Raw genomic sequence first — 22727 nt, 5'->3', positions numbered from 1 at the left:
TAATTGCATTTAAGTCTGAGGCAGTTAAATAAAACCTATATCTTTACCCCATCAATTACTTAGCTATCAAGATGATGCACACAAGCTTGGAAAATTACCATCATGAAAAATGCACTGCGCTGCACGGAGTATGGTCACAGCCATCTTACAAGGCCAAAAAATCAAGTCACCGAGGCTCCATTCGGGTAGGCACCATCCAGTCAGTATGTAGGTATCAGTATTGTCTGCTAAGGCATCACCACGATCCCCCCCCCTTACCTGGGTACTCCTTCTTGAGATCCGGGAAGTTAAGGTTGGCGTAGAGCACCGGGGAAATGGTAGCCAGGGGTCCAAGAGGCTCGTCCTTCTCCCACTTCTTGATGTTGCGCTGGTTATAGGACAGGGTCTCCCCCTCTCCATCCCCTCCGGCCCCACCCTGCCAAGGGCTGGGAGGCTCCGCAAAGTCGGGGCTGAACGGTGGACTGACAGAGGAAACAGACAACTCATGAGTGCGAGCGGTGAATGCCCCCCCCCATGCAACCTGGGAAATGGTGAGCTGAGATCACTCAAGAGGATTTCACTTTTTCAAAATGACTCGTCAAACAAACCGTACTGGGAAACTTGACTTTCCGTAATTTAGTGCCAGTCTGCAGTCACGCATCACGGCTATAGAGTATAATATCACACGGTCTGCTGCGCCAGTTAAAAAACATTCTGAATAGATGCAGGGGTGGTTGGCAACTTCATGAATAAAAAAAGCCTGCTCACCTCGATATACCGGGCTGTGTGGTGCTCTGCGATGGAAGCAGGGGCACCGGCAGGCTAGTTGGTACCCGCCTGGCTTGGTGGGGCATGAGATGACCCGATGGAGGACCCATGACCCCATCTGAACCTGCAAAGGAAAAATTAGGCGTTTAGACCACACTGCAAGAACACTACACTTCAAAACTTCCCCTTCTCTGGTTCTAAAAATCCAAACCTCAGATATTCTGTGGGGGGGAATAATAAAGTTGGGTTTAGCTCAAAAGTCTTCAATTCCTTCCACAGTTCACAGATGCAGAAGTGGGAGGCTTTTGTTAAACCGACAGGCCTAGGCATGAACTTCACACCACAAACTACAACCACATACAACAAAATACTCCTTTTAATATTTTGTATTGAATACTTAAACTGGACTCAGTATACACAAACACGTCAAACATAAAGAATTGCATCTTGAAGTGTAGTACCAGGGTTATTAGCCAAGGTCAGGTAAAGGTTAAAAAATTGGGGACCTTGTTCGAGATTGAGCAATCTCACTGGTCCAAACAGCATTTTTATTGAACTGTGTAAAGGGATCAGGCAAACGGTCCAAAGACATCAACAGACCAACAAGAACAGCGTGCTGCTGCAGCGACCTGCGGGCGATTCCCTGGGTTGGACTTACCGGCCATGGATGCCGTCATGGCTGACTGTGTGGCCATTGTCGTGCCGTGCTCGGTGGGACTCAGCACGCCAGAGAACAGGTCCTCCACCTCTTTGCTGTCAATGTGGGCAAGATCTGCAATGTGGAAGAAAAAAAATATGGGAGGCGTCAAGTCAACTGGGGAGAACATACGCCCAGCTAGAAATCCAGTAAATGTGAGAGATGTGATATCCCTAAAGTCAAGTAATGATCTATCTTAACTAAACTTAACCTTTCAAAGAAATGCAAGTAATAACAGCAATCCTTTTGATAAGGGGTACGTGCCCCCAGAGATGATGCAGCCTCAGGAAGAAACAAAGCCAAAATCCGTCCTCGATTATTCACTTTGAAGGACCAAGTGGACCAAGTTGAAAACAACCCTGGGTGTTTACCACATGGCCAAATATGGCCCACCTTGGGAACACGAACAGAATTCAACCCTGGGACCGAGTGGCCAGAGGTGGAAACATGGACCAAGCCCAACCTCGAGTACTCACCATCCGGGACCATGTGGCCCAAGTTGTAATTGAGAATGGAATCCAGCTCTGCATTGCTGCTGGAGGGCTGTGCGCCTTCGCTGTGGTCCCCAGACGGCTGGGCAGGTTCTTCAATGGAGTCTATATCGAGACCTAAAAAAAGATATATGGCAATGTAGTCAGGGGTGAAAGTGGGGATAAAGAAAGCCCAACCAAAATCTAGCAGCGAGGTTATAACATTAACTCTGACAGTCCTGAATTCTCCAATTTTAATATGACTTTACATTCACCAACATATACACATATGATAAAATACTGTGACTTTTTAGCCACTTCCATGACAAAAGTTCCATCATATACGCCCAAGTACTAAAATGTAGCGAAACATGAGTGATTCAAACTTTAAAAAATTAACCGTTTTGGGGTCAAAATGTCTGAAATGTTGAAATATCCTGAGAAATTATGCCCCCGTATCTTGTCTACAGGAACCATGCGCATGAGAAGCGATTCGTTTCAACTAAGTTTGCCTTTGTTGTTGCAACACTTAGCACAACAGACCTCACTTTAAAAAATACTAGAGAGAAAAAACCAAACCAAACTCACTTTCTCCGTTTTTCCCAAGTCCGTCTCCGAGGATGATGCCCAGCAACTCTTCCTGGGGTAGGAAGTTGAGCGGGTCGTCTCCCGTTCCAAGGTCGCCTCCATCAACATGCGGTTGGGACTGACGGGGGGGGAGGGAGAAGAGTCAAACAAGATTTACATATAGGACTGACCTTCCACTTGGATCGATCCAATCAAGAATTTGGTTATTCCAAAAATATCTAAATGAGTGGACATATTTGCTGCCAAAATATTGTCTTTAGGATGCTCAACAGCTCACATTTTGAGTATCTGGTAAAACCCTCAACCCCTTCACGCCGGGACGCGTTAAAACACGCCGTAAAAATTGAGATCCTCAGCCCGCTTTACAGCTATTATTCTGGGTCCACGCTCGAGTGAACACGGTGAAAGAAGGCAGATCCTGGCTCTTGGCAGGTGGCCTTTGTGGCCAAGCGAGGCTGGAATTCTTGGAGTCGGCTTTCAGAAAGAAATTCCCGTCGAGAAGGGGTTAAACCACTTCATACAGGATGACATGTAAACACACAGGGACTCCATGAGTCATAACATGTGAGTGCAATGCTGGTTACTCAACCCCCATGCCTGAGTGATTCCCATAGCATTTGCACTCACACAGGCTACAACTAGTCACTAAAGCCCTTCAGTGAACAAGTTATTCCAAATAGGACCCCATTAGTTTCTTACAAATAACGCCAGGAGCAGAGAATTTCTTCCTGTCACTATACAAGACAACAAACTCACCACGGCACCAGTGCCTGAGGCATTCTGCTGGCTGGGCTGGCCGGTCTGCGGTGTAGCTTCGGAGGCCCGGCGGGCCGTCTTGGTGGGTGAGGCCTTGCTGTGGGAGTTTGGCTTCTCGGGCTCCTTGCTGACTGGCGGTCGGCTCTCCTCATCCGAGATCTCCAGCCCCTCTTTGCTCTTGCTGGAGTCCAGCAAGCTCTTGCCAAAAAAGGCCTCCTGGTTTTGCCGAAAGCAAAAGACAAAAAAAAAACACATCGAGTAATCCAATTTTTAATGTTTACGAGTGAACACAGAAATCTGAAAACCAAATTCAAGGACTTTTCCCAGGACTCTCCAGGACTAAAATGTTACAGAGAAAAATTGTTTGGTAGTGTGAACTGCTAGACTGCTGTAGCTACTATTCTACACTGACAAGGATCACGTTGTATATTTATTATTGCTCTGTTGTCTCATCAAAAGTCAACCGTAAAAAGGTAACCCTGGCATGATCTTGATATCCAATGACTTTTCCAGGACTATTCGGGACAACTTTTTCCCCCAAGGAGTTTTCCAGGATTCTCCGCTACCACGGGGGACCCTCACGAGCTTGCATGCAACTTACACTGTGCATATAATTCGGATGTACTCCAAAAACTCCACACTGTTAGCTCTCAATGCGAGGTACTAAAACTCCATCCACTGTGATCATATCCAATGCAGAATACTCCCAGTTTCAAATTCTTGGCACTAAAAAGGGGAAGTTTACGGTTGTGTTTACCTGAAGATATGAGGGGAAGCTGTTCTGTAAGTTAGGCTTCTTCTTCCTTCGTCTCTTCTTCTTTTCAATGCCGTGGAGGTCTGAGGTGCTAATGAAACCACTTCGTTCCCCTGTATTAAAAAGAGTGTACAAAACGTTGAGAAATCTTCCCTGTGTGTGAGACTTACTTTGAACACAACTAAGCACTGTACCGTGACAGCCTAACAGGCTGTTGTGTACAGCACAGAAGCAGAGCAAATAAACTTCAGCCTGGAACTTTTATAAAAATCCTCCAAATCCCAAAAGGTGTGCAGCAAACCACTGGCGTATTTACATAACCTAGGACAGGCCAAATGCACACTGCACTGAATCCATCAAAGTCATCAGAGAAACCTTAACTGCAATGGTACTACACTCACAAGCATGCTCTCACAATTGAGCCACCCATGCATTTTAATAGCAAGTCACAGCGCCCTGCTGATCCAAGAGGTATTTCGTGAGCACAGCCCCCCAAGGGAGTGTGTGCTGCCACACTAACAGCTTCTATTTCTGGTCACTGGACTGGTCTTATAACCCCCTATCTATGCATGGATTTTACTGGCTGGAGAGTAGCCCTCTGACATCAAAAGCCACAGGTGGTTTGAGGAGAGTTAAGAAGTGTGGGACCCGTTACTGTTACTTTCCATTTCATCTGTTAACAAATGATTACAAACTTCACCATCTCTGGAGAGAAAGGCCTGCAAGAACTTATCATGCACGGAATCTTTCCGTGAAATCCATAACCCCCCCCAAAAAATGATTGGACGACACAACTGGCAATCTATTGCCCCTTTTTTGCCCCAGAATCTGTGCAGCAAATGCTTCTTTCCCAGGTGTTCTATAAGAAAAAGGCTGAATGTTCGCATACCGTCAGTGCTGGGTTCAGACATGTCAGGCTGGTGGTGCTTCTCAATAGCGCCCTCCGACAGGCTGCGACTGTAAGCCCCCCGACTTGACGAGCCAAACTTGACCGGTCGCACGGTGAATCCTCCCACCCCTGATTTTAAGTACGGAAGCAAACGATGGCAAACAAACACTTCAGTCTACTGATAAACTTGAAGCAGATAAGCTGTTTGCAAACTTTTGAAGCCAAAACTTGAAAATATCAGGAGGTTCTCACTTGAAATTCTAAAAGAGAGAAAGCGTAACATTCTTTGTTACACAACTTTTTTTTTCAGACCATAGCCCTACTTTGTGTGTCACCATCTGTAATTTAGCCACACTCCTTAGACAATCCTAAGGAATGTTGCACACTGAGTTTTGTCTCAGATTTTGCATCCGTTTTGTGTATCACGCAATCGGGACAAAATTTCACAAGCTGCATCAACGCCATTCTGTCGTGACAGGTCAAACGCCTCTCTCACAACACCATTTTCTCCACTCCCGCCGAGTTAGCCCAGCACGCATGGGCCTGAAGCAACTGGGCTGCAGGTTGAAGGCACCTTGTACACTGCTGGAGGAATAGATGAAGTGGTTTTAAGTCCCCCTCCCCCCGACAGCTGAAATTATCCCCCTCCCCCTTCCCCCCTGATGAGAGAGATGCCACCCACCTGGCTTGTAAATACCCTTGTGCTTTTTCTTCTTCTCTTTATCGTGGTGATGATGGTGGTGGTGGTGATGCTTCCCCTCTTTGCCCTCTGACCTCTCTCGGTCCTTGTACTTGTCTTTCAACTCTGCAATGCCAGGGTCGGAAGGTGAAACCAGTTTGGAGATTGTTGATATATGCGGATACAGATGACACAGGGAGCATTCAAAAGTCAGACATTTCAATTTGGTTGTTTAACAACATTCGTAATGACACAAGCTCAATAAAGTTTCTGACTTGCATTATAAAATCAGTACACGGGTGTGCATGTCATGAATGTGGCTTTTTACGACACCCACAAAGTACCAAAGCACAGAGTTTTTTATACAAGCAGTGTTGGGAAGACATTACCATAAAACATGTCACAAGCAAAGAAAATAAAAAATGTGATCTGATGAAACACGATGGATAATGTGAAAAGCTGACACATGAATTAGATATTCTCCCAACCCACATTCAGGACAGCCTTGAGAGTGCCAAGAAAAAAACAATTTTTGTCAGGAAAAACCCGAGCCTTTGAAAATGGTGCAGATTTTGGTAGCCTGGCTAACAGCTATACCTTTGTGAATGTTGCGACCACCGTACTCCTCGGCTAAGACCGAAATCTCTGAGTTGGGATCGGCCAGGCTCTTAAGAATGGCCAGGCTACCGGCTTTAAGCGAGGGACGCCGGCTGCGTGACTTCTTGGAGGAGAGACTAGTAAAATGTCGGTATCCCGACTCAGTTAGGGACACGCCTTCAAACGAAAACTGCGTAGGGGCAGACTCTGCATTGCCAACAAAGAGAACACCGAGAGGACCCAGATTATTATGGTGCAATCTTTGAAAGACTGTTTGACAACACATTGTCGTCTTTGTCAAGTTTTTGCAATAAAATTAAGTTAACTTTGAAATGATTACAGACTGCACTCACAGTGAGGCTTGAACATTTTTGCGGTTAATGACTTGAAAAGAAGATGTGATGGGTACTGCATATGGGCACCTCCCAACAAAAGAAGAGTGGCGTAATCACAGGGGACAAGAAATGGATGTGATATGCAGAAATGGAGAATGACATGCAATGGAGGACAAGAATCATGTCAGGTTGATAATGAGATGAAGGAAAGTGAAACTCAAATAAATCAAAGGCATTTGACTCAAACCGATAAGCAATTGTAATATCACGAAGCAAAGACTCAAGCCTCCTCTTCGGCAGTGGCTCAGAAAACACTGTTGTAATCGCCGGACAATTTCTTGGTGCACGACAATTCTTGCTTGCGCATTACAAAATGAGTGGCCCCTTCCTAATTCCCAGATGAATGGGCGAGCAATGTGTGTGCATCAGAGCCTCTTCAGGACTCGCAAGGAGGGCACTGCTGCAACTATTGGGTTGCCCAACAGAACAGCTGTCATCTGCCCCGCCCTCCCCCCGGAGACTTGTCAGGAGGTACTTCAGCTACGCTGGCCCGATTCGGTCCCAGACACATTAATTACATGAACCAAGTCAACGTAGCCTGCAGGCTGCTTTGATCAATTTTAGGAGGGAGAACAAATTCTGATACTCTGGTGCAACATGAACCAAAGGAAGATGGCAGATGGTTTTTTGGCAGTTCTAAGTTTGCAGAGATGGGTAATTTACTTGGACTGTGTGTCCATATACTTTGCATCCCCAGTTTCCATTAAGCTAGGGGGCGCTCTTGTCACTACTACAAAGGGAGCTGCTCTGCACCAGGCAGATGCACACATACGCACAAAAAAACATGTGACCACTATACATGATTTGATGCAGTCAAGTTTCTGTAACTGGATGAAATCCACAAGCACACAGAAAACAGCAACGGTAAGCACAATGTTATGACAGAGAAGGTGCGGTGAAAAGATGCTAAGGTAGGGTCAAAGAAAACCATTACGGCCAAATGAGAGAAACAACCGAAAAAAACCATCCCCAGATACGATAGACAGAAGAAGAGTGAAAGACTTGTGTGATAAAGATGCGTAGTTTAACTCTGATCACTCCATGAAAATATGTTAACTTTGAAAATTGAAAGTTCTATGGCTTTCCCATGGTCACCCTCATTTTTCAGTAATACTCTTACACTTTGGCCAAATTTTCCTGAACCCTGTCGCAATTCTAGAAGTAACTCCCTTCTCTTTTCCCCACACTGAGTCAGCAAACTTAAGCAACCTTGCCCCTTCCCGTTTCTGAGCCCACTGCCACCTACCGATTTCAGTTGGCTTGGTGACGGGGATAACCGGCTGGATGTTCTCGGTGACAGGGCTGGGCTCCGCGGGCTTGGTGTGGGGACGGCACAGCAGACAGACGTAGCCCTTGTCCACCGTCTTTTCCACCTCGTCCTCCGTGGTCAGGCCATCACACTCCCCGTGTAACCATCTGCACACAAGGACGGACAACTGTCAGGATTCCCGATTTTTTTTTTTTTTGAGCTTCAATTTAGTCATGTCAGGCCTACATGTATTTATTGTCCAATGAGCCAGTCTGGTCTTCCAACAGCACATGCCTAAATTGAAGCGTGTCTAAGGTCATTTGGATGGGCATGCGAGGTCTGCTTATCAGCAGGTCCTATTATGGAATCGTGCAAGTACTTTGTTCCCAAGTCCTTTGGTTTGTTTTTTTTTCAATCTGATCTGATCTGGCTCATTTGGATCTTCACAAGGGTCAGGCAAACCGAAATTAAAGAAATCACTGAAGTACAGTATCAAAGCTGCCTTTGAGTAAAGATCTGCAGTAAAGGAGAATGTTTCTGTCATTAGCAAATGCAAGGGAAAGAAAGCAGCAGATTCTTAGTCAACTGTGCCAAACACATGAATTGAAAGACAGTGCTACACAGAGGACATAAAAAAAGGATGTTGTGTGGTTAGGCTAGATACTCTGTACAAACATTATTTGTTCCAACCTGAAAAGGTGAAATTGGACTGTGTATGATCGGCCCTGGACACCTCACATGATGCACTTAAAAACCGTGTTCTCCCAATCTCCCCCCCAGAGTTGAAATGACCTAAGGATCGACTGCACATCAAAGAGGAAGAAACTTTCCTTTGATAAATGTAGCTTTGGGCAAACAAACAATTCAACTGATTTCCGCATTGAGAACCATGCATTTTTCTGAAAGATGGATCACAGTGTGCAAAGCAAGTACATGTACATTACTCAGACCCACTCATTCCCATCTGCACCATTTATCGAAACCCCCGACAGACAACAAACCGACGGCCAACAAGCGCCGCTCCTACCTGTCACAGTGCGAGCAGTGGCAGATGAGGTCGCCGTCGGTGTACAACAGCAGGCAGACGGGGCACTGGTTGAGGCTGGCACAGGGGCCGCACTGCGTGTAGTTGTTCATCCACTCGCACTGAGTGCCAGGAGAGGAGGCCCCACACTGCAGGCAACAGACACACCTTCACAAAAGAAGAAACAGGAGAGACACTCTGTTGGAACTGGGAACAATGTCACACACTTGATGCTTCATCAAGGGGGTTTTTGGAACTGGGCTATTTCACCACTTCCTGCCAGTGCCTTTTGAAAATGCAGTGTCTAATGCCGGGCGATTTTTCAGAAATCTTCAAAAATTCATATCTTTTTTCCTGAACGCCTAAATCCCGTTGAGTGACTGTCTGGTGGCAACTCTAATCAGACAGACATCTGCTGACGTCATAGTATTTAAGCCAGGCCTGCAGCCTTGTAAAAAGAGCCCAGATTTTGCGGGGCTATGTAATTTTCTTTTGTTCCCGAAACTGGCACAACAGTGCACTGCTGGCTTCTTTTCAATAGGGGCCAGATTAGCATGCAGCTAATATATAATCTTTCAAAACAGCGACAGATTTCCTCCGCTATTGACAACTGAAAAATTGGTTGGCAATTCCCAGCAGCCCGGTCTTTGGTTCCGAGTACAGTTTTTTGATACAAGGCCCAGCTCTTTTTGTACAATTTCGGGAAGCCTGGCATTGCGTATAAAGAAACCATACCTGAAACTGGGCTCCAAGGCAGCAAGTGGTTAATACAAATGATGGAGACCTACACCAGGGGGATGCTAAATGAGCTAATTTTGCTTCATCACGTACACCTTTTGAACTTATGAATTGTAGTTTTGAATGCATACAAATTCTGAACGATTCATTGCTTGAGGCTAAAAAAACACTTCAACCGGATTTTATAAGGCAAGGGAAATCAATTCAGAATGGGCATAAATTTGTCATAAGGAGATTTCAGGTGCTGCTGCATCTTTTTAAAAAGACACAGATGTGTTGACTGAACTCATTTAAATCCACAGGTTTCTAAAAGCAGTTCCCAGACCAAACATCACTTATTAATACCAGAAGTTGTGTATACCGTAAGAAAGCAGCTTTTTCCTTCCTCCAACATTGTAAACGAGTGATTTTTCATGACTTTACTTTCATTTCATCGAAGCAGGTGACAGTTACACCCAAGCAACTCTGACAACTAGAACAGGACATAACACCTCTAAGAACTCAACAACACTTAAAACCCAGGGTACGTGAACAATTTTGCGACGGCTTCAGAACAGCTAGGGTTGGAGTGGGTACTGAACTCAAGTCACTTACCATTTACACTTCCAGCCTCCCTTGGGCACGTTGAGTAGGGGCGGATCCAGGCAGTAGGTGTGGTAGCTGATGTCGCAGTCGTCGCACAGCAGGAGCCGCGCCTCGTCACTGGCCTTGCCACAGCCCTCGCAGACGGTGCAGTCCAGGCAGCGCCATCCCTTGGACAGCACCACCTTGGTGATCTGTGGGGGGGAGGGGGACACAACACCCAAAACGTGTGAATCATCAACACCTGACCAAATGCCCAAACATCACCTTTTCACCCTCCCCTGGTCGTAGACCGTCACATAGAAATAAGATTCCCTCTCCTCTGCTCTACTTTATAGATAGGCCAACCACAAACCGTCTGGTAGACACAGCTTATCAATCACTAACAGTCAAAGCGTCACTATATAAAGTTCTATTAACAGTCACAGCGAGAGCATTCTGCTTTATGTCGGCAGGGGCTCTAAACCGTTAAAAACGGGCACTGGACCGCTCAGGAGAGTTAATTGAAACAACTCTGGAGCCACCCCTACCTAACATCTGGGGCCACTGTGTGCAAGAAAAATCAAGTCATCAAGAGGCTTACATTAAACTGATGGGAAGTGGGTGCCTATCTATATCTGCCCAAGTAACACTGCACTGCATGTTATTTATACCTTGAGGAGTCTGTCCGCTGATGTCTGAAGCCATTTCAACACCAAATTTCATGATCTGCGAACACTACAGTCGATTTTTCCAGGACAGGTTAGGTGGCCCACAATATTTTTCTTATAGTCTGTGCTCAAGGCAGGCCATTTTTCAATAGGGCATGATTTGCAAGGGTGACAGCCATTAAGGGCTATCATAACGAAGCCCTTTGCCAGGGTGAACTGAAATTTCACAGAACTCAAAGACAGTGGGAAAGCTCCGATCTTGGTGGGATAATCTCCACTCGTTTCACTTAGACGTTTGAACAAGATCTCCGCCCTTTTTGGTTCAACAGCAAGATGTTGCACCAGTCTTGAATGTACCTTGATGTTCACGCAGTAGGGATGGTAGCACTGGCCGCACTGTGAGCAGGTCAGTAGCCTTCCCTCGGGACCCTGACCGAAACTGCCACAGCTCACACACATGTCCTGACAGGAAAAAAGGTAAAGATCACTCCATGTTTTTGTGGAGGGTAAGGAGAGATGATGCTAGCTGGCAATGGTGATTGAGTAACAGAAGGAATTATGATGCCACAGGTCATACCAGGATCCAGTAAAAATACTGCATTGGTCAGCATAAAGACTTTTTTTGGACATCTTGTTTAATAAACAGACTCAAAGATTTAGTCAAGGATTGAAAAGATGCAAACGAGCCAGAGAAGCATAAGGGGCTATGGACGATGGTAAGTTAGGTCGTGTCTTGTGTTCTGACTTAGCTGGATGTAGCACACGCACTACAGAAGCCGCTAGTCCCAGCCACACAATTCGGACACAGCCTCCAAACTGTACCTGTGTACTGGTAAACTTGTCACTGGCCGAGAAGAGGACCACCGTGGTGTGCATTGTCGTGTCTTCCTCCTCATCCTTGCTGCTCTTCTTCTCTGCACTGTTGTCCACCGTGAAAGAGAGGTTGCTCTGGAGGGTAAAGCACCCATTCAATTGAAAGGTCAATTTTTCTTTTAAGTAAAAATGGAAGTTTTATCACAGACTCTGCTGTACTGTCTCGTTTTTTTTTCTGAAGGTTGGTTATCATTCAGGTGCATGCAAAGGCGAAGTGTTCATGACAGGTTCACACTGATATTTGCTTTGGGCTCAGGTGTGTTTGACTCTGGTGACCTCCAAGCGCAAATGTTTGATCTGATGGCACAAGTTAGCTTTTGGGTTCACTTTCGCACGAAGTATGAAGTGAATCGTCTGGTTTAGTGTCATCCACAGAGGCAGCACTTACCTGAGAGGCTGTTGGCAGCAATGCACTGAGTTTGTTCTTGGGTTTGGGGCCTCGTTTGGCACCCGAGTGATGGTGTCGACCTCTCTTTCTGCCGACAAAACCACCTCTCCCCTGAATAATAAGACAGGACAACATTAAAGATCAAAAGATGCATTCCCTTACAGTTTCTATTAAACGGAAACAGAGTTGTGTACATGTTCAAAAACACAGGACAATGATATTTTTGTAAATGCTTGATATTGAAGTTAATCTACAGAAAGTTTTTTGCTGCCTTGAAGATGTATCAACTCATCGGGATATCACCAACAATGTATAGAGCACCTCTTTAAGACCAATAGTGCAAGTACTGGATTAATCAGCTGACATAAACAACATGCTTTCTTACCCGCGGTCTTCCCACTCCAAACTTTTTCCTACCAAATGGTCCCAACTGGCTGAGTTTATCCAACGGTTTACCACCTCCGGCGTGGGGCCAATGGGCGTGGCTTGTGGATGAGGAGGCAGGCCGCTGTGACGGTAACGTTAACAGTGGAGAAAGATGGTAAGACAACAGGAAGTGACACACTGACCACGCAGAATATAACTTCTTTGCAGATTTCCCAAAGTGCATTACAATTAGAAAAAACGTTCAACTTCTTTATATTGCTTTGCTTCTGAACAATTTCAATTATGATGGCTGTTTAAGGACTCGTGGAGACACGCATACATGTTGCACACAAATACAGAAGAGGTCATCTTGGGCATGAACAATCAACAGCTGTCTGCCATCAATATTATTGACGCCACAGGGAACCAGCCCAACAATGGGTCTCTGGTCAAATGTAACTGCTTAGCACAGATCTTTGCCATGCTGGGAATACATCTGCTGAGCTAAGTAGGTTCCCAGTCAAAGTAGCACCAACATTTGACAGCTGTTGCTGCTTAACAGATCCTTGACACTCTGTTCAGGTCTACATGACGCGGGTCAAGGGGCCCAGATGGGGAGCTTACCTCTATGACTCTCCTGGGCTCGTCTCCTCCAGCATAGTCAGTGTCCATACTGCTCAGACTGTCCTCGTTGTATGTGGACATGCTGGCTACCAACTCGTGCGACTGGGCAAGAGAGTCTTCAGTCAGGCCGACATTCCGCGGCGAGGACCGCGAGGCAGCAGGGCTCTTCCTGGGCACATAGCCGGCTGGAAAGAGGAGAGCACAAAGGAGCAAGGGAAGAGAAACAGAATTATGCTGCAAGGTGCTGGTACACAAGTCATCTGGAAATTGTGACTAGAGTGCTCGAAGCTGTTGCTGGAAGACTGTCTGGAACAATGGAAAAAACGTTTTGCTCCAACTTCTGCATACCTGATGCTAGAGAAAGTGACTAAGAGTGACATTGGTATTCTTCATACCAAAATATATACTATCATTAACCCCTTCATCCCGGGGAACCATTGACAGCCGCGGCTTTGTGTGAGGATTAGTGCATACCACACATACATTCTAGTCATCATGCACCTGCGGTTTCATAGCAGGCCTGTGCTGGACAGAGCTCTGCATACTGGGCAGTCACGGTCAAAAGAATCCCGGCGTGAAGGGGTTAAAGTACTCTGTAGACTTGCAGCAAACTTACTGTTTTCATATGCAGATTAAATTATATGTAAATTATATGCAGAAGAGTTTTACATGTCCAATAAAGCACCATCTCCAGTCAGAAAAAACAACTAGCCAACAAACCACAGCCTTTGCAGATCCTTTCAAAGACGTGTCCATTTGCATTGTCGTCTGCCGCCTCTTACTCTTAAGAAACCCCAGATATTTTGCACAGGAGAAATATACCTTCTTTGTCGCCCGTGTCTGTGCAGCTGGAGTCACTGTATATTGTGGTGGAGCTGGATCTCGTTTCAGAAAACCTTGTGCCAATCTCCAGGTTTGTCTATCGGTGACATCAAAATTTAAAGGAAAAAAACAACAAAATTTGAGATGATTCCTTTTGAATGGGATTGGAGTCCCTTGAAAACTCAACTACAAAGAACGAGCCATGGTGTTACGGCAAAGCGGTTGATTTTGGAGAATCGGGGAAGATTCTAAGTTGGGGGTTACAGTGAATGTGTGTTTCTTTTCGCCCTTTTGCCGGGAACATTTTTTCTGCTGTGATCATGCTTCCCAGTGAAAGGGCTTAAGTGCACTTACACCCTTCTGCTGGGCACCCGACGATATGAACCCCATCTCTGCTATAAAATGCAACACACTGCACCACTGGAGAAGGGTTGCATAATGCCACAATTTAGCAGTAAACGCAATTGGGCTAGTCTCACTCGATATGTAAAACACTAGTGTTCATTCACTGCACTGTATGGTACAATAAAATCCAACAGTGCATTTCAATGCATTCAGCTACTTTCAGCATGGTTCACATTTCTGCTGTATGGCATTGGTGAATACAGCAACGTGGATAGAGGGAACCAGATCGAGGTTTGGATTCTACTCAGTAAATTCAGTCTAAACTGGAGCGCCCTCAGAGATATCATTCCTCTGTTCTTCCTTCGAATGTAGTGGGCAAAGAATACGGGTGAACCTTTAGACTGCTGAAAAAAGGAGCACCCCCCTGGATTTCAGGAACACGGGTGATGTCTTAGCGGGCGGACCCACCTGTCTGTGCCTGCAGTCCCGACACTCGTAGGTACAGCGCTGTCCTGCGGCCCTCATCTGCTGGTAGTTGGTCACCACGTCGCTGTTATCGCAGTCAGCATGGATGTATCTGCAAGCAAACAAGAGCTGTAAGTGACCTGTTCTCCAGCAGTTTATGGTGCTCTGTTTCCGATGATGCCTTTTAGTACTGCCAATCTCAATTCCTATTGACTCAGATTATTAAGGACACTAAGACCCGACATACTCAAACACGGAAGTCGTCAAACAGGAAGAAAACAATAACCCATGCACTTTCTCTGAGGTTAACAACACTGCAAGGCATGCTCAAATATACTTTGAAAGAATTTGAAAGTGAACGCAACAATTTTTTTCAACGAACAATACCCCTTGAAACATTTCAACACACTTTTTTCATCCATATTCTCTTGATTATCTGGTGTTTCAAACGTTCAAAGCCTCTCAATCCTCTACCTCTGGGTGATGCTGCTTATAAAAACTTGGCGTTATTCCCGACCTTTTCACAGCAAGCAGCGCAAGGAACGCAGTGGAAGTCACACACAGACTCCCAGACATTTATGCTACTTCTGAGACAGTGAAAGAGTGGACAATTTTGAGGAGACCCAGAGCACAGGGGGTCATCACGACATCTACTGCACTGTTCTAAAAATTGTAAGGATAATCCCTGTGATTAAACACAAGCAGTCCCCGAGACCCACGAACCTTTTGCAGACGTCGCACTGCACCATGACCTTGTGGGTCGTGTGGTGTCGGTATGCCTTGCCGCAGATCGGACAAAAGTAGCCCTTGTTGCGCTGCTGGTAGCACGAGTCACACACCGTGTAGTTGTGGTGCCAGCGGGAGCTGGGCCCACTGCCGGGGGTGCGAGCGCCGCAGTCCCCACAAACACGGCAGTTCTTGGAGAGGGGTGAAAAAAGGGACCTCTGTTAAATGTGGGATATTCCTAGCAAAAGTGGAAACTTGTTCACACTGTTATCAACCTTTTATTATCATAGGTAATTCTTGCACAAAAGTTTTTTTGTTTTGTTTTTAACCCCTTCGCGTCGGTAATTCTTTAGACCGTGACTGCTGGGCTGTGGTATGCCCTGAATGGAGGGCTTTGTCCAGCAGCAGGCTCCATTGAACCAGAAGCTGCATGGTGAATAGACTATGTGTGGTATGCACTAATCCTCACATAAAGCCGCGGCTCTTGCCATCTCCCAAAGTAAAGGGGTTAAAAAGACAATGGTAAGAGTAAGAAGTGCAATCACCTGTATTCTGATTATTTCCATCCAAAACAGTCCTACCAAAGTTTCACAAGCGCATTCCAAAAAACTAGAACCCCCAATAGGGTGCAATTTAGATTACACAAGCTCCATTACGTTATTCCCTTCTCACTACCACAACCAGATACATTTAGTTGCAAAGCAAAGAACAGTAGAAGAAATTTGCTGACATATTACCAAGCAAAGATTATTGTTAATTGTCTCACACATTCAAAACTTCTTATTCACTCAGTGTCTTTCCTTCAAGCTATCTTGGCTATGGCCCAATATAATGATGAAAGTCACTTTCACAGCATTTTTCAGGAAATAGGTTTTGTCGGGATGCTTTCTTGGTAACAGGGCAGGGGCCTACCTTGCATTTCCAGCCGTGCTTGGGAATTGTGGTCATAGCAGGGCGCAAGCAGAAGGTATGGTACCCCTTATCACACGTATCACACACCAACATCTTGTTGTCGTCACCTGGTTGTCTGCCCATCATCGGAAGAGAAAATGGCAACAGCTTAATATTTTGAATTTTGACCCAAAAGACTCTATGTGGTTACTGTATACAGTAATGTATGGCCAACTTTGTCTTCATGCTCAAATGGCGTTTTGCACATGGTTAATTTGCAACAGAGTGTGTACAAATTTACAGCAAACATTGACATGCCCACGAGTTAAATTAAGGATGGTTCCTTGAGAAAAAAAATGCTCTGAGGTAGCAAGAACTGAAATCTTTTAGCAGACGTCCAGTAAATATATTTGAACAAACACCTATTACACAAAGAAAAAAAAAGAAAAATTAAATTAACCCTAACCCTCAGGGGTATTTGGCAAGAGACACTGCCACACGCATTAGTCTACATTGCTTGTCAAAGTGGCTTGCCTGCCTAGTGCAACAAGATCCAACAGGTTTAATATCGCCATGGCCAAACAGTCTGGGCGCGGATGCCAGCTCCCACAGGATCCAGGAGTGGCATTGCTCAATGGGACCAGCTCCCGTTGCCTCAACGTGACCAGTTTGCACGGCTGCTGTTGATTGCCCAGTGCAACAAATTATGCCAGACTTTAACACCTACCCTGCATCTGGCAGGGTTAGGGTTAAAAAAAAGTCACAACCTTCGACGAGGATGGATGATAGGTGGAGCATTAGCGACATACCTGCACGTCTGGCAGATTTTGCAGTTCGGACACTGCCAGCCAGCGCGGACCCCGGGCGTAACAACAACGGGCGGGTCCAGGCACGTGCTGTGATAGTGCTGGCCGCAGCTGGTGCAGAAGAGCTGGTCTTGGAGGTTGCCCGGGGCCTCGCAGATGACACACTCCAGCTCCTCTTCATCCACTGGACAGACAATCAATCATCAGCAACAAAAATAGTTGAAAACACACATAACAGGTTGAGACAATTTGCAGCCAGTAAGAATGATTGTGATGATTTTATTTTATTTGATTCAGCAGCCAAATGCCCGAAGGATGAAAATTTACAATGTGCAAAATTAATCTGAAATTATGAAGGAAAACATGTGCAATCTGCCAAAAATAAAAATCATGTAAGAGAAAGACTGCAATAAATGTTGGTTATAACCAAGCCACCGTCATTTTCCACAGAGCTTGAGTTGTTTTAAAACTTACCTTTTTCTTCACAAAGGTCCAGATGATCAGGACAGAGCAGGGCTAGTGATTTGATGCCCTTGATAAAAAAATACACATATTTTGATCAATCAGTTTTCATTTTCCAGTGGCACAGCATCAACGTGCAGCCAATTACTCTCAACCGCCAAACACAAGAAACCTCTACAAAAACCAACTGCATCTGATAATTAAATGCTGATCATGCAGAACAAGCAAGTATCTATACAGGTAATATGAGGACTAGCAGCTACAAAGCTTTTCAACTAAAAGACTAAGAAGTTCTCATTTCGGGTGGCAAACTGTGGTCTAGATGGCCAGAGAGGTTGATCTATCCAATAACTTAGATTCTTATCAATGACTCTGTTGTCGAGGTTGCAGATTTTCAGAAATTTTCCTTCTTAAGTCATCTATGCTACCTTCCGCATTGTTGTCCTTAAGTCCTTAGGTTTGCATTTTCGAGAGCGGTAGTAGTAGGACATTCCCTTGAGAAAGAGCTGTCTTGGTGAGCCAACAAAAAACAGACAGGGCGCCGAGGGGAAAACCAATCTGCATGACAGCCTGGTAGGACGCCAGCCTGAGAATGCATGAGTGATGAATGGGACCAAGGAACCAGCCTTGACTATCCAATGGGTGAATGTGAAAACAGGTACCTTACTGTGCCTGAGTCGGAAGCAACTGGATAGAAATGGTATAAACATACCTGGAAGGAGCCACTGCTGGCAGCACATGGATAGTGGTAGATCCGCTTGCAGCCCAGCTCCATGCAGAAGATAGTGGCACCGAACCGACGACAGTAGGAACAGCGCTATCAACGAGGCAACAGACATCACATTTTGACTTTTTTTTCTACTCTGTGTTATGCCTGGGAGGCAAACCCTTGTACAGGCCACCTAGAGGCCAGTTAATCAATTCACAGTAGTTCAAATTCAGAGAATAATTTGACATCACTTAAATGCATACTGCGCACTCTATTTATGATACATGTACAGAAAACATCGCCATCATTTTCACATAAGGCCACAACACAGGAAGTGGTGTAACATTCTGATTCATGAGAAACACTACAAACCAGATTTTCCTTTAAACATAAAACGGAAGTATTGAGGGTTTCCCTTCTTTATTTTTCGTGGGGGGGGGTGTTATGGGCAATACCTGAGTGGCTCCAGAGAAGACCGCCTTGTCAACATTGAGAAGCTGGAAGTTTTCATTCTGGCAAACACCCTCTGACCAAGCAGCGCAACAATGATGTGCAGTGGTATGTCCTATGAAGTGAACAACAAAGACGACAGGTGAAACACTGAAGATGATGGCATACAAAAGCCGAGACATGCATCGTAAAAGTACATGGCAATCAGAAGTTTTTAGCATTTAACATTTACGTCATGGGCCTTGATGAATATGCAGAGAGTGAGTTGCTTTCCCCAGATTGAAAATTGTACAAGCTCTTCTTGAAACCCACATAGAACATGGAGATGGCCCATCCTGGTGGGTTTGTTGAAGTAAGGAAAAAACAAATTACATTTGACAGCAAAGGTTTTACCTGTCTGTTCAAAGATAGAGTGCATGTCCGGCTCTTCTGGGTGGCCGACCATGCTCAGTTCATCTATTCCGGGGCTGCCGGATTCCAGGCTGTCTGGGGGAATCCTCCGAGGCGATTTGCTCTTCTCTCTGACAGCGTCACAGAGATAAGTACAGTTTCAGTCAAAATGACAAGCTCACTATTTACTTTTGGAGAAAGGTTTGGCTTCCTGAATGGTCTATTTCCTTCCAAGAACTAACTGAGATTTTATTTCATTCTCTGTTTTGGAATCTGTTTGCATCCTGTCATCATATTTCAGCAGTCTTTTACGATAGACCAACAATTCATTTTAGAGATTCACTGGCCATCTGAATGAATAGAATCTGGGACTGCAACTAGGTTGCAAGTTGACTAAAATTGTTAAATTGCCAGCTTCGACATCAACCATAGTGGACCAACACAGAAACCACTTAGAAACAAAATAAAAACAAAGGTTAAGCTATACTTAAGAGCCAAAAAAAATGAAACAAACTCTCACTTTTGCACTTTGGAAGGGCCCCTGGCCCTGCGCCAGGTCAGGTGTTTGGGGCTCCTCTCGTTGGGGTTGTACGGGGCATCGTCCTCTGCCGTCCTCCGTTGTCGCGGGATCACCTTCTTGAAAGGGTTGAATCCGGGGGTGGGGTCGAACCGCAGGAGGTCCCCCTGGCCTAGCAGGCTCTTCTCTCCGCAACAACAGAGGGCGCACACCATCCCTTGTCTGTGTGGTGGGGTGGGGCATCGGGAAGGACAGAGTTTAGTGAAATTAACACTCACCGAAACAAAATGACATAACAGCCTTTACTTGAGCACTGGCATTGCCCTTGCTGGACACGACAACCAGAACATTATGATCCTAGTCCATGCTCGAAAAATCTCAAAAAGAATTCATCATACATGTAGAATTCCCTCAAATTTGCTCTTCCCACATGGAACCACAACATCTACATAGCAATTAGGCAACCTAGATGTGCTTCACTAAGAAACCTTTTCTCCACTTCCAACAACACATCAAACTCTTTGAAAAGTAACAGTGTTGGGGATTCAATTTCAGACCTCTTCAGTATTACAATTTTTAACAAATGTTGGATTTGCGGAAATTTGAAATTAATTGGTCAGACAGAATTCAGTATTTTCATAAGAGGATTTTATGAATGAAACATACCAATAAACATGCATAACTAGAATGACTTAGTTGTTTTCCCATGTACATTTGTTCATCGCTTTTTCCCCTCCAAAAGTGCTTTAGGAGGAATTTCTGACAGTTTCCCACTCACCCAGCTTGCGCGTGGGGTTCAGCCTCTGACTGGTTAGATCCCACCTCCAAGTCGGTGATCATTTTCTCCTGGCCAGTGGAGTCCACCTCCGGTTCCAGTCGGGGCTCAGACAGGGCCTCCTCCAGGGAGCTGCCAGGGCCGGTATGGCCGTCAAACTCTCCCAGGCCTCCCTCGGCAGCCTTCAGGTGCAGGACCGGGATGGATTCAGGGGCCGGGGAAGAGGTGACACTGCTGCTGTCATCATCATCTTCACAAAGTTGCCTGGGAATGAAAACATACAGAATGAGTTCTGTCCCTGTTTAGGAAAGGCAGAAACATCTGCAATGGGTTCTTGAGCATTCTCTTTCATATAAAGGGGGGCTACGGAATTACACCAGCACCAGCAAATGATCAGAAACAGTCCACAGATACATGTATAAATCAGTAGACTTTTCATCCCTAACCACATGCCAAGAAATTATTCTTGGGTGATGATGGGGGAGAGGAGGCAGTGATTAGGAGCAGGCAGTATTGCCTGCCTCCTGAGGTCACTGGATGCACTGGGATGATTATCCACAACTCACTTAAATGTTTAAAAATTACAACAAAGCTTACAAAGACAGAAATCAATTGATGCAACAAATTTGTCCATGTGTTGCTCCCATGCACCACGCTGTTGCTTGAAAACCAAGCACCCTTCAGCTGCTTCCAGAAACTCTTCATTACAAATAAATTTAAAGGCTTTCCCAGAGATGACCAGGAAAGCTTTCATTCAAAAAGAGTTTACTTCTGACATCTTTTTGCAGAAACAGGGGACTTGCCAACAGAACGAACAGCTTGCTCCGTAATTAGGTCTTAAAACACGTGAATAAACTGAGGTAGCAATAATCAGTGACTGGATGCTTTGATAGTACTCGCGACCTGCTTATAACCCAATAGAGGTTTTTCACATAACATAACGAGCAAAGGCATTTCAGAAGGCATACCCGATACCATGTCCTTGGTGGCGTACGTTTTTTGGAATCTGGGTATCTCTAATGGCAATTTCTGTATGACAAAGTGTTGGGGGACTTTGAAGGCACGTGCATTTCTGTGCACATCTGTGGAAATTCAATGCTGACCGTCAAAAATCATGTGAGTGAAAAGCCTCTACAGTCTATGGCCAAATATGGCTTGAATCATTTGCACTTTGATCTGCATTTGCATAATTTATGCCACGACAGTACAGCTACCTTCTTCTACGTGGAACTGGTGATAATCCGTCTTTACGGGGTCTGCCTCGGCCTCGTCGCATTGTACCTTCATCTAATGTATACTGCAGACCATACCAAAGAATAAGAACGACAACATAAATGTACCTGATTAATGCAGCCTTACCTCATTCCCAAGGGTGAGATTGGGAGATGAAGGGAACTCCATAGAGCATCCAGCAGAAATAACATACTGAGACCTTTTGGGGGAGTTTAACTGCTCATCAGAAATGAATTCTCTCCCAAATGGCCGGGATTATTCTAATCTAGTTCTTGAGTATTTGTACAGTCATAAAGCTGAACAATCTGAACGATTTAACCTCTAAAAATCTAGAATTTGGACGTTGGAATTCCTGACACCAGGAAAAAGTTCTGAGGAGAAGTCACAGCCTTGCAATCCTCCTTCCCCCCCCCAAAAAAAACCGTACTGATTCCAACACAATCCAACACACCGGCGAGTAATGTAGGGATTCCCGACTCAGCAACAATAACTGAATCGTAAGAATGCTGTGACGCACCTTCAGGACAGGAAACTCTGAACAACAGACATGTGAATAGCAAGGCATGGCAAGATAACGTATGACATATAATTAATGCAAACAACAAGGGTGACTGCAAAAAACGTGCATTCCCTGTAAGTACACTACCATAATATGTACTGCATTTTTGACCTTCATATCATTACATGCATATCGTTACACAGTCTGTAACTGTGGGTATCAGTGTGAAGCTTGCTCCATCTAACCAAACCCAAATCTGAATATCATGTTCTTTCTTGATCAATTAATTCCGGACTTTGGGGTGAAATCTAGTGCTGGATTTAGCGCAGTTCTCATTAAAAAAATCCACCCAATTAAGTAATAATTTCCCACCAGAGTTACCAAATAGAAACTGATAAAAAAATGAAGTTAACCTTGACTGCATCTGTGCCGTATCTTCCACCTACCTCTGGTTCACCTTTAAATCTTGGAAATTTCTTCTTTCGGCCTGTTAAAAGAGGTCAACATTAAAAAAGTGTATCCATTACTTATCAACTATCTAGGCTGGAAGAATGCTGAAATCAGTCCCGCT

The 22727-nt window shown here is 45.1% G+C and overlaps 1 protein-coding gene across 4 annotated transcripts in view; it reads right to left on the bottom strand.

Annotated features, from left to right (window-relative positions):
• Positions 1 to 22727, bottom strand: part of LOC110988546 (histone-lysine N-methyltransferase 2C-like) — a 56287-nt gene that overhangs the window by 25707 nt on the left and 7853 nt on the right. For 3 of the 4 annotated variants that reach the window (XM_022252185.2, XM_087139557.1, XM_022252183.2), the window contains 31 exons: positions 22603 to 22643; positions 21639 to 21721; positions 20428 to 20688; positions 19653 to 19871; positions 19136 to 19263; positions 18748 to 18857; positions 18296 to 18400; positions 17596 to 17653; positions 17125 to 17305; positions 16337 to 16451; positions 15422 to 15615; positions 14702 to 14810; positions 13889 to 13985; positions 13067 to 13251; positions 12462 to 12584; positions 12077 to 12187; positions 11638 to 11763; positions 11173 to 11277; positions 10178 to 10359; positions 8849 to 9013; positions 7819 to 7988; positions 6178 to 6384; positions 5584 to 5706; positions 4902 to 5030; positions 4016 to 4125; positions 3259 to 3474; positions 2503 to 2620; positions 1921 to 2052; positions 1406 to 1519; positions 748 to 871; positions 259 to 461 (listed from right to left, as the gene is read on the bottom strand). In XM_022252185.2, coding sequence (XP_022107877.2) covers positions 259 to 461; positions 748 to 871; positions 1406 to 1519; positions 1921 to 2052; positions 2503 to 2620; positions 3259 to 3474; positions 4016 to 4125; positions 4902 to 5030; positions 5584 to 5706; positions 6178 to 6384; positions 7819 to 7988; positions 8849 to 9013; positions 10178 to 10359; positions 11173 to 11277; positions 11638 to 11763; positions 12077 to 12187; positions 12462 to 12584; positions 13067 to 13251; positions 13889 to 13985; positions 14702 to 14810; positions 15422 to 15615; positions 16337 to 16451; positions 17125 to 17305; positions 17596 to 17653; positions 18296 to 18400; positions 18748 to 18857; positions 19136 to 19263; positions 19653 to 19871; positions 20428 to 20688; positions 21639 to 21700 — 4282 coding nt within the window. In that variant the 5' untranslated portion in view covers positions 21701 to 21721; positions 22603 to 22643. The remainder of the gene's footprint in view (positions 1 to 258; positions 462 to 747; positions 872 to 1405; positions 1520 to 1920; positions 2053 to 2502; positions 2621 to 3258; positions 3475 to 4015; positions 4126 to 4901; positions 5031 to 5583; positions 5707 to 6177; positions 6385 to 7818; positions 7989 to 8848; positions 9014 to 10177; positions 10360 to 11172; positions 11278 to 11637; positions 11764 to 12076; positions 12188 to 12461; positions 12585 to 13066; positions 13252 to 13888; positions 13986 to 14701; positions 14811 to 15421; positions 15616 to 16336; positions 16452 to 17124; positions 17306 to 17595; positions 17654 to 18295; positions 18401 to 18747; positions 18858 to 19135; positions 19264 to 19652; positions 19872 to 20427; positions 20689 to 21638; positions 21722 to 22602; positions 22644 to 22727) is intronic. The other variant, XM_022252186.2, reaches the window with a different exon arrangement.

The sequence above is a fragment of the Acanthaster planci genome, linkage group LG08, assembly GCF_054643075.1.
Source record: "Acanthaster planci isolate LZ-2023a linkage group LG08, COTS_SCS, whole genome shotgun sequence".
In the NCBI taxonomy this organism is placed as follows: Eukaryota; Metazoa; Echinodermata; class Asteroidea; order Valvatida; family Acanthasteridae; genus Acanthaster; species Acanthaster planci.
Note: the sequence above shows the minus strand (reverse complement) of the source record. Positions and strands in the feature narration are given on the sequence as shown.